At 38.6% G+C, this 12105-nt stretch overlaps 1 protein-coding gene across 1 annotated transcript; it reads right to left on the bottom strand.

Moving 5' to 3' along the window:
* Positions 1–10130: 10130 nt before the first annotated feature.
* LOC116010786 lies at positions 10131–10583 on the bottom strand. Its single transcript, XM_031250294.1, has one exon. The coding sequence runs from the start codon at positions 10581–10583 to the stop codon at positions 10131–10133; it is 453 nt and encodes a 150-aa protein (XP_031106154.1).
* Positions 10584–12105: the final 1522 nt, after the last annotated feature.

Below are 12105 nucleotides of genomic sequence, written 5' to 3'. Positions count from 1 at the left end.
TATATATATATATATATATATATATATATATATATATATATATATATATATATATATATATATATATATATATATATATATATATATATATATATATATATATATATAACATTATTGAATACTAATAAATAATTGGCCAAAAGTCGTGTCGTCGAGCGGCATAATCATTATTAATTTATGTATACATGTAATGACTTTATTTGATAAGCTTTATACATATACATATATATAGATTTTGTCCTAAATTGTTATAAGATTATAAAATTATATATTATCCATACTGTCATAAAAGAAATTAGAACTTTGTTTTTTCAAAAAAAAAAAAAACAAAACAAAATATGTTTAATTTTTCACGCTAATTTTCATTAAGTTATAAAAATTTTGTAATGACTAAAATAAAAACTAAAAAATGAAGTTCTAAAATAACTACATTGAACTAATTGTGGTATTATATTGGTTTAAAAAAAAAAACGCTCTTTGAGTGTTAATGTAAAATAGTAAACATGTCACCCGTGTTGGAATAGTTTTTATAATCCAAAATAAATTGTAATGGTCTTATTAATAAATATTAATATCACAAAATAAATTGTAATAGTCTTATTAATAAATATTAATATCAATATTGAATCGTTATTAATGTGAATGAATATTTGGCACACTAAATTTTGTTCTGCAATGTTGGTTAAAATATCTTATTTGACTATTTCAAATTAAATGTTACTTTTTTATATTTTTAATGTCTATAATAATGCTAATTTTGTGTGCAAAACTATTAATCAGGTGAAGAATTTTTAGTAAAAACTAAAATTACATCGAATTACATATTTACATCATATGTTAAATATTATATACTTTGAAATCATTCATTAACCTTAAAGGTTGGGTCCCTTGTGATGTTAATGAGAAATATTAACCACACTCTTGGCATTTGTAACGGTACTCGGTTGGTTGTAACGAAATTAACTGATCATGTTATAGAAACATGCATATTGGCAAGGACAAATGCTAAAACTAATGTACAAATAGTTAAAATGACTATCACTCCATTAGACCCAAGACAGTCGTTCAAGTTTAACAGAAGACAATTTCCATTGATGCTTTCCTATAACAATACTTTATATTTAATTATATAAGTTTAGACCGTGCATCGCACGGGACAATATCTAATATTGTATATATTGCAAGTGATGGGATCATAGGACTTTGGGGTTCATTTTATTAGGAATGTGTTGGCAAATTATACTATGGATCAGGTCTACCTACATTGAAGTTCAAAAATAACATAACAATATGAACCATGTATTGTTAGCACTGATCCATGGTATAATAATTGGTGAAATGGAGCAAAATACCAAAAGAATGTAGCAACTAAAGTTCAAACCCATAACCTCAAGCTTAGTAAAATATCCACCAACCACCTATGCTACTTGGCACTTGTTTATAAAGGCGTGATAGGCTATATATGTTCATATGAAGGGTGCTGGTAGCAAAGTAGTGGGTAATAATGGGACAAATGAATGGTGCAGATGGAAACCCAATCCACACACTTGTCACTCTATGGAAGAGGCTCCTACACTATAAATAGGATGTCATGCCTCTCATTAAGACATCACTGTCTTAACCTTACATCCCTTCTAGTCTAGTGGCTTGCGGTCTTTAGTTCCTATAGCAACATTAGGTTCGATTCCTCACGATTAAAATATTATTTCTAGTCCTCCTCTACTTTGGCTATAGTATTTATTTATTTATTTATTTATTTATTTATTATTATTATTATTATTATTATTACTTATTGTTATTATTATTATTTGTGTTGGCAGTTTTAGCTGTTATCTACATTTATATCAAATGCGGACAGGACTTCCCGTGCGGTCGGTGTGGATTGCACCATTAAGTATGCATAAATGCACCCCATAGTGTTCAAAAATGCACTTGAATGAAATGCACAAATGCACCACACACACACAAAAATACACCACACCTAATGGTGCATTTTCAAACACTTTGTGGTACATTTATGCATACCTAATAGTGAGTGACTGCACGGTCGCACGTGAAGCGTTGTCTGCACGAAACCTAACCCTTTATATATATATATATATATATATATATATAGACACACACACAGAGTCATTGAATAACAGATGTCATTAAAAAAAAATCAAGAAATATGGTGTAAAATGGGGATTGAACTAAGTCAAAGAAAAACGCTAATGGTACTCTAATGTTATACTTCCACCATATGATTTGTATTCATTGAGTCATACTTTTAAAAAGATGTTAGACTTATACAAAATCATATACATGCAATGTATTATGCATGTGAAATGTGATAATTTATCTAACCATATAGCGGAGGCAATAGGATTGAGTGCCTCCAATCATAGTTATATACCTTCATTGTAGGATTGTTTCAAGAATTGCAAGGGATTAAACATTTTTGTCTACCACTTAAATCTCCGTGCAATTAGATGGTCTAGTATGAATTGTAACCAGAGTCAGGAGAGGATTGTGCATTTGTGTTTAATTAAATAGCCCTCATGCAATTATTATAGGCTTTTGTAATGAGAACATTATTCCCTTTTCAAAGCACAATATAATGGCCATAAACTTAATAGCGTCATAATAAAAAATGGCAAATTATGCTGTGGACCCAAGTCCACCTTGCAAGGTGGACCTGGGTCCAAAACTACGTCGTTTTTGTCCTTTTTTTTTTGTCTTTTTTTTTTAAATTAGTAAACATATTGCTGAATATAGAGTTGTCCAAAAATGTGTGAATGTAGATGTTTTAAAGTGTGAATGTACAGTATAGAAATCGTGAATGTAGATTTATGATTGTGTGAATGTAGAGTTGCCCAGAAATGTGTGAATGTGGAGGTTTCAAATTGTGAATATTGAGTATAGAAATCGTGAATGTAGAGTTATGCATGTGTGAATCTGTAATAGAATTAAGAAGTTCTAGCAACTTGTAGCCATGTAATGTGTGAATGTGGAGTTTTCAAGTTGTGAATGTGGAGTATAGGACCTGTGAATATAGAGTTTTGAATGTGTGAATGTGGAGTTTACAAATTGTGAATGTAGAGTATAGTGTATGTGAATGTAGAGTATAGTTACTAAACATATAATCTTGTAATGTGTGAATGTGGAGTTTACAAATTGTGAATGTAGAGTATAGTGTATGTGAATGCAGAGTATAGTGTATGTGAATGTAGACCCAGGTCCACCTTGCAAGGTGGACCTGGGTCCACGGCATAACAACCCATAAAAAATTTTGTGGAATGATCCATAAACACATCAAAAGATATGAAGTAAACTAAGAATACATATAGTATTAGTCAAAGTAAATAAAATAAAAATAATTAGGGTGTGTTTGGTTCATGCGTTTACACATTAGGAATGTGAATCAAAATCATAGTTAGTGTTTGGTAAATAACTTTTTAAAATATAAATATGGGATTTGATTATCCCTTCAATTAAAAACTACTCCATTTCCTAATTAAAAAGGTCTCATTCCATCTTATTGGTAATATGATTTTTAATTTAAGTTGGATTACTGCTTAGATTTTTGTTTTGATTTTTTTCGTTCATATCGGTACTTTGGATGTCAGTATACTAGAATCAATTGCTTTGATTTTTTGTTTTTTTATTTATAAAACCTTTATTCCTAGGGTCATACATAACCAAACATCAATATTGGTAATCATTCCAATTCCACCATACTACCAAACATGCAAAATACTTTCACCAAAACTTATACCATTACCATGTATTTGCAGTCATTATATTGTGGACCATGCACCATGGTTGATACTGCAGCTGTGTTGAAAGGGAACTGCAGTTGCGTGGAACGGATGCCATTTCATCCGTCTGGAACTGCAGTTGTGTTGAACTGATACTGCAGTTGTGTTGAACGGATAAAACGACCTCTGTTCCGCGCAACTGCAGTTCCTTTTCAACACAACTGAAATATCAATTCAACACAACTACAATATCAGTTCAATACAACTGCAGTATCAGTCATGACCATGGTCCACAGTATAATTTGCTATATATTTGATTCTCCTTTCAGTTCCGATTCTTTGTTCGAACGAAACACAACCTTATATTTAACTACCCAACCCAACCAAGTTTTGTTCTATTTATGGCCTTCCATTGATGATAGGGAAAGGTTGGTGCAATGTCAGGTGGGGAGTAGTGGCTTTTCCCTAATCCAAAGAAAACACATTACTCCTACTCCGCTGCCTCTTTTAATTCTTACCCAAACGTCTCAACCACAACATGTACCCATCCACTGTCTCATTTACCTAATATGCCCAAGGAATCTTAAGTTCACTACCAAACTCCACAATCTTCCTTTTAGGATTGCTTATCCATATGGATCAATCTTATCATTTTCATCCTCTTCCTAAAGTTATATTATATATGTTGGTAAATTTGATTTACCAACCGCAAAACAACATCATTTGTAGTGCCTTTTTAGAGCACTTTTGTTGATCTTATGTAATTACCAACCATGTCTATATAACAATGATATATGATTAGTATGGAAGGAATTCAAGTCATTTAAAGTAAGGTATTAAGTTCAAGTTTTGTGGACAAAATAATATAATATGTACTAGAATATTATTAATGTGTTTACCAACCTGCGAAATACTCTATTTTTTTTTACAAAATTAAAAAAAAAAACAAAAAAAAAATGTGTTTGCTTGTGTGTGTAGATAAGTGTTAAAAGGCGAACGACCTTAACCTACAAACTACTGAAGGATTGCACCACAACGCCTCCCAAATATGCCTGGAGGACCTTGTGGTACATTTGTGTTCGGTGTGATGCATTCATGTAATAGTTGTGGTGCAATTCTTCAGCAGTTCACATGTTTGCACGTTAAGGCAAGTCCACACCTGAATGGAACAATATATATATATATATAGAGAGAGAGAGAGAGAGACAGAGAGAGGCAAAAATTGTGTGGTCTGTGAGACGTGTCAAGTTGTAGACAACTAGGCATGTTAAGTATCACAATTTCAGTTATAAATATTACAGTATTTATCATTAGTAACAATCAATTTTATCCAAAATAGCATCACGATTTCACATATAAGTATTACAATATCTATCATAAGCTACGATTTATTTTTAATTCAAATTGGTATCAAATTTTCTACAATAAGTATTACAATTTCTTTCATAAGTAACATTTCACATATAAATTTTACAATACGTACAACAGAATTACAGTTTGTAAGTATCACCATGACATAGTCTCATACAAATGTGAGTTATATATATTTGGGTGACAAGGTAAACCCGCATTTACAATGGAGCTCAAATTAAGAAAGTCTTGGTTGCTCCCAATAGTAATCCAAATTGAAATTTTGTGGTTATCTAGCCAACAATCCGACCATCTAAGTTGAGTTTGTTTCTTCACTTTGAGAACATGTAATAAAAATATAAACCTGAAGAAATAAAAATTAAAATTTTGAAGCCAGATCACCGCAACCTGTAACTCTGGGCTCTGGCAAATGTAGTTCAGAGCATGTAATTTGATTCTAAATTAATTTAAAAAATCCAATATATGATTGTTTTTTTTTTGAAAACCAACAAAACCACATATATTAAACCTCAGCAAAATCCAAACAAGCAATACAAGAAACAAAACGAGGGATATAGTCAAAATAATCCCCCACACCGATACACGAATCATCCAAAGATTACTTCGCTATAGTATGTGCAAGCATATTTGCTTCCCTCTTTACAAACTGAATAGAAACCAAATCTAACTGATTTAAAAGAAGTCTAATATCTTCAATAAGTAAACCAAAAGGACCACCGCTTCGACCGCCACTCACCGCGTTCGTAACGACCTGAGCATCAGTCTCTATAATAACCCGGCTCCAACCCTTCCGCTTAACCCAACTCAAAACCTCCCGTATTCCTACTGCCTTTGCTTCACGAACCGAGAACATACCATCTTCGACTTTCCATCCCATTCCCCTAACTACTCCGCCCTCTCCTCTCACAACCCAACCAAACCCCATTCTAACTCCGCCCTCTCCTCTCACAACCCAACCAAACCCCATTCTATGATTAACCTCTCCTCTCACAACCCAACCAAACCCCATTCTATGATTAACACAATCCATTGCAACATCAACATTTATCTTCAAAAAGCCATGCATGGGAGTTGCAACATCAACATTTATCTTCAAAAAGCCATGCATGGGAGGCTGCCAGCGTACATTTATCTTCAAAAAGCCATGCATGGGAGGCTGCCAGCGTATAGTATGTATCAGTCTGTGTGGAGAAGTACTTAGAGTGGAAGTGTTCACCTTAATCTTGAGCCAATCATTATAGTAATGCAAAGCAGCTGCCACCATAAGTTTAGGAGTCATGCATTGTTGACTAAACACCATCCTGTTACGATTATCCCATGCTGCCCAACAAACTAAAATCAATTTAATAATCAAGTCTTTATGCAAAGATGACCAAATATCCTTAATCCAAGTATCAAGACAATCCACATAATCCATCCGCCAATTCACATGTAATTCACACTAACATTCATGCATAAAACTGCAATTCGCAAAAAGATGAATCGTGGACTCCGGTGCCAAGCCACACATAGGACAAATCAGATCACAAGGCACTCGTTTGATAGCCAACAAATCTTTAGTAGGCAACTTATTAGAACACAAAGCCCAAAAAAAACACTTTATCTTTGGAGGTAACTCCCACTCCCACATCCCACCCCAACACACCTCATCCACCACACTCAACCTCCCTGTTAATAACATGTATGCACTTTTCACAGAATACTCCCCCGACACGTCTTCCCCCCAAAACCAAGAATCCCCCACCGGTCTATATGAAGTAGGCAAGCTCATTATTAGGTGAGCATCCCTAGCATTAAAAATGTCCCTCACCACCTCACCATCCCATCTCAAAGTGTTTGGAACAAAAAGAGAGTTAATTAAAGGATTACCCAAATAGTCCATCGCCGGAGTAGATATGTAAGGATTAGAAGAATCTGGTAACCATGGCACTCCCCAAACCCGAGCCATATTTCCATCCCCTACACACACTCGGGAACCCTCCCGAATTATAGATTGAGACTCCCTCACGCTAGACCAAACAAAAGAAGGATTAGAACCCAAACTAGCTTCAAGAAACGAGCAATTAGGGAAATACCGAGCTTTAAACACCCGGGTAACCAAAGCAGCCGGATTAGAAAAAAGTTTCCACCCTTGTTTCCCTAACATAGCGAGGTTCATCTCTCTTACCAATCTAAAACCCATACCCCCAAATTTCTTTGGTCTACACAACGCACCCCAAGTACTCCACCTTATCCCCGAACTCCCTCTTTGCTCACAACCCCACCAAAAAGAGTTCATTAAACGCTCAAGCTCACTAGAAAGAGTTTTTGGAAGAAGAAACACATTCATAGCATAATTCGGAATACTCTGAAGAACTGTTTTTAACAGAACCTCTCTACCTCCCCTAGACAAAAAACGGTTCCCCCAATGNACATCAACATTTATCTTCAAAAAGCCATGCATGGGAGGCTGCCAGCGTATAGTATGTATCAGTCTGTGTGGAGAAGTACTTAGAGTGGAAGTGTTCACCTTAATCTTGAGCCAATCATTATAGTAATGCAAAGCAGCTGCCACCATAAGTTTAGGAGTCATGCATTGTTGACTAAACACCATCCTGTTACGATTATCCCATGCTGCCCAACAAACTAAAATCAATTTAATAATCAAGTCTTTATGCAAAGATGACCAAATATCCTTAATCCAAGTATCAAGACAATCCACATAATCCATCCGCCAATTCACATGTAATTCACACTAACATTCATGCATAAAACTGCAATTCGCAAAAAGATGAATCGTGGACTCCGGTGCCAAGCCACACATAGGACAAATCAGATCACAAGGCACTCGTTTGATAGCCAACAAATCTTTAGTAGGCAACTTATTAGAACACAAAGCCCAAAAAAAACACTTTATCTTTGGAGGTAACTCCCACTCCCACATCCCACCCCAACACACCTCATCCACCACACTCAACCTCCCTGTTAATAACATGTATGCACTTTTCACAGAATACTCCCCCGACACGTCTTCCCCCCAAAACCAAGAATCCCCCACCGGTCTATATGAAGTAGGCAAGCTCATTATTAGGTGAGCATCCCTAGCATTAAAAATGTCCCTCACCACCTCACCATCCCATCTCAAAGTGTTTGGAACAAAAAGAGAGTTAATTAAAGGATTACCCAAATAGTCCATCGCCGGAGTAGATATGTAAGGATTAGAAGAATCTGGTAACCATGGCACTCCCCAAACCCGAGCCATATTTCCATCCCCTACACACACTCGGGAACCCTCCCGAATTATAGATTGAGACTCCCTCACGCTAGACCAAACAAAAGAAGGATTAGAACCCAAACTAGCTTCAAGAAACGAGCAATTAGGGAAATACCGAGCTTTAAACACCCGGGTAACCAAAGCAGCCGGATTAGAAAAAAGTTTCCACCCTTGTTTCCCTAACATAGCGAGGTTCATCTCTCTTACCAATCTAAAACCCATACCCCCAAATTTCTTTGGTCTACACAACGCACCCCAAGTACTCCACCTTATCCCCGAACTCCCTCTTTGCTCACAACCCCACCAAAAAGAGTTCATTAAACGCTCAAGCTCACTAGAAAGAGTTTTTGGAAGAAGAAACACATTCATAGCATAATTCGGAATACTCTGAAGAACTGTTTTTAACAGAACCTCTCTACCTCCCCTAGACAAAAAACGGTTCCCCCAATGGTTAATCCGAGCTCTTACCTTTTCCTTAATAAAGCCCAACACCTCTCTCTTCCCACGACCAACTAAACCCGGCAAACCAAGATATCGTCCCCTCCCCTGTTGTACATGCACACCCAAGACCTCACATACAACCTCCTTATCCTCCCTACTCACCTGTCTCCCAAAAACAATTGAAGTTTTATCATAATTCACTCGCTGACCGCTAGCTTGCCCATACTCCCTTAACACCTCACGAATAAGACCCGCTTCTAAATTATTTGCCCGAAAGAAGAATAGACAATCGTCAGCAAAGAATAAATGGGAAATGGACAGAGCATTCCTAGCAATACGAACCCCATGTAATGCACCCTCACTCTCCTGAACCCGTAACATAGCACTCAAGCTTTCAGCAAGGAGAATAAAAAGACAAGGGGAAAGAGGGTCACCCTGACGGAGACCCCTAGTAGGAGTAATAGGACCCCACTCCCTACCATTCACCAACACATTATATTTGACCGTACACACACACTCCTTCATCAAACTGACCCACCTCTCACTGAACCCCAATCTCAACAAAACAGCTCCTAAAAAACCCCACTCCACCCGGTCGTAAGCTTTGCTCATATCAACTTTTAAAGCTACAGACCCACCCCCAGTACCCTGACCCCTATTCAGAGCATGACTACAGACATTAACTGTGGGTTTTTAATTTTTGGGATCAAGGCTATATGGGTATCATTGACAGTTGCAGGTAAACAACCAGAAAGCATAAAAGACTGACAAAAAGAGAGTACCTCATTACCCAAAACAGGCTAGTGAATCTGGAAAAAAGCCGGAGAAAGACCATCCGGACCCGGAGATTTATCAGGATGCATGGCAAATACTGCGGCCCGAACCTCCTCATGCGAAAAATCCCGCAACAGCATCTCATTCTGCTCACTCGACACCTTCCTCTCCAAACATTCTAACACAGGACCACCACTTCCCTCCTCCGCCGTGTACAAACCAGTAAAATAGCTTAAAACCACTGCCCCCATACCCTCCTCATCCGAAATTAAATTCCCCTCAACATCCCTCACTCCCCGTATATAATTACGCCTTCGACGCCCATTCACAGAATTGTGAAAAAATCTACTATTCACATCACCCCCCGTATACCACCTCTCCTTCGCTCGTTGACGCCAACCATCACTTTGGACTTTCAATAACGTAAAATACCGACGCTGCATCACGATAAAATCATGACCATTCCCGCCACCCCGCACTGCCCGAAGCCGACTCATCTCCTGACGACAAGAAATAATTTCCGCCGCCATACCCTTAAACGTCCGCCTCCCCTATCTCCATGCAGCTTCTTTACAGCAATATAATTTATGCACAATATCACAGCCATTCATCCCCTCCCATGTATCATTCACTGCCCTACGACATTCATCATAGTAACCCCAAGCATTCTCATACCTCACCTTATTTCTACCCACCCTCCTTCTTGCAGACGCCAATTTTAATAAAATTGGCATATGGTCAGAACAGCTTCCTTCAAGAGACCAAGCCCGGGCATCACCAAACAAATCCCGCCAATCCCCCGTAACCAAAATATGATCTAGCTTCTCCTGAACCCACCTCTCCGTCCCCCGGCCTCTTTCCCACGTGAACTGAAACCCTTCAAACCCGAAGTCAGTAAGACCACTCTCACTCACTGCCTCCCGGAACCCTCGTAACAGCCACTCAGGATGATGAACCCTGCCCACCTTCTCCCAATCCCATAATAAATCGTTGAAATCCCCCATTAAAACCCAAGGAATAGTGTAAAAAGTAGACAAATACCTTAATAAATCCCAAGAGTAATGTCTTCGGTGCCTCTCCAGGCTGCCGTAGTAACCAGTGAAACGCCACCGCGGAGTAGACCCCCCCGGAAGACACCAACGTATCAATGTAGTGGTTCGAATAACCCACCACCTCCACATCCAAACCACCATTCCACAGCAATGCTAAACCTCCACTCCGCCCTTGAGCACTCACAACAAAACAATTCTCATACTTTAATTGAACCCGGACTCTCTCCATACGGTCAGAACTACTTAAAGTTTCAGAAAGAAATAACATGTCAGGTTTATGATGATGCACAAAACCTAACAGTACATGAACTGCCAGAGGGTTACCCAACCCTCGACAGTTCCAACTTAGGCAACTCATTGGGCCAGGTGGGCCTGGGAACCAGGACCCACCTCATCAGTAATATTCAATAACTGAAACATCAACTATCATTAAACTAGACCCATCCTCATACGCCTCACGAACCCCATCAGAAGGCCACATTCTCCTTCTCTTTTGTTCTACAACCACGACACCCTCACAATCACTATCAGCATTAACACCCTCAGCATTAACACCCTCATTAGTACCCCCATAATTACCCCCTAAATGATCACCTCCATCATTTGAAAAACCAGTAACCCCCTTACCCGACAATAAATGTCGAGTTAAGTCACCATTACTGCTAGCCGTTACCAAACCCCCAACTGGCTACTCTGGTGGAGAATCGACCGTTGACGGGTCCAGCACCAACCACCGGTTAGACGAAACAGGCGGCGGCTTCTTCCCACCAGCACGCAACCAAGGTCCAAACGGCTTCTCCTTCCCTACCACCGGCGTCGCAAAAGCTACCGGACAGAACCTATCGCTGTGACCGATCACACCACAGTGAAAACAGAATGATGGTAGCCTCTCGTAGCGAAAGTCCACCCAGAACCATTCCCCCCCTGGTTTCTTCATCCTCATCCTAACACGCAAAGGTTTCTGGATATTTAACTTAACCCTCACCCTCATAAACGTCTTCTTACTGCCGTCGAAATTTCGAGGATCCGCTGATTGGAACCTACCAACCGAATCTCCAACAACGCCACCTTCTCAGACATGAAACCCGAAGGTAGACTATGTACCTGAAGCCAGAACGATGCCTCATTCAACTCCAACTCCACCGGATTTTCACCTTGCTCAATCCGCCGCATCACAACCAGGTTCTGATCAAAAGTCCACGGACCATCCTCCAGCACACGAACTACATCCCCTTCATGGAAAAAACAAAACAGGAACCTCCAAGTACCAAACTCAGTGATATGAACACCCTTCACCGGTTTCCATGCTTTCGCCATCACATCACGAAAAATAACAAACTTGACGCTCTGATCAGTCACCACTCTTCCAACAAGAGTAAAACGGTAATCGACCTGCGGCTGTTCCTCCTCCTCAATCTCCACAACCACTCCCTCATCGTCGCGATCCAATGTTAGTGCCTCACACGCCTGTGCT

This window comes from Ipomoea triloba, chromosome 2, assembly GCF_003576645.1.
Source record: "Ipomoea triloba cultivar NCNSP0323 chromosome 2, ASM357664v1".
Classification (NCBI taxonomy): domain Eukaryota; kingdom Viridiplantae; phylum Streptophyta; class Magnoliopsida; order Solanales; family Convolvulaceae; genus Ipomoea; species Ipomoea triloba.
Note: the sequence above shows the minus strand (reverse complement) of the source record. Positions and strands in the feature narration are given on the sequence as shown.

Coding starts and splice junctions, on each gene's coding strand:
- LOC116010786 (XM_031250294.1), bottom strand. CDS start 10,583: ATGGGGGATTTCAACGATTTATTATGGGATTGGGAGAAGGTGGGCAGG.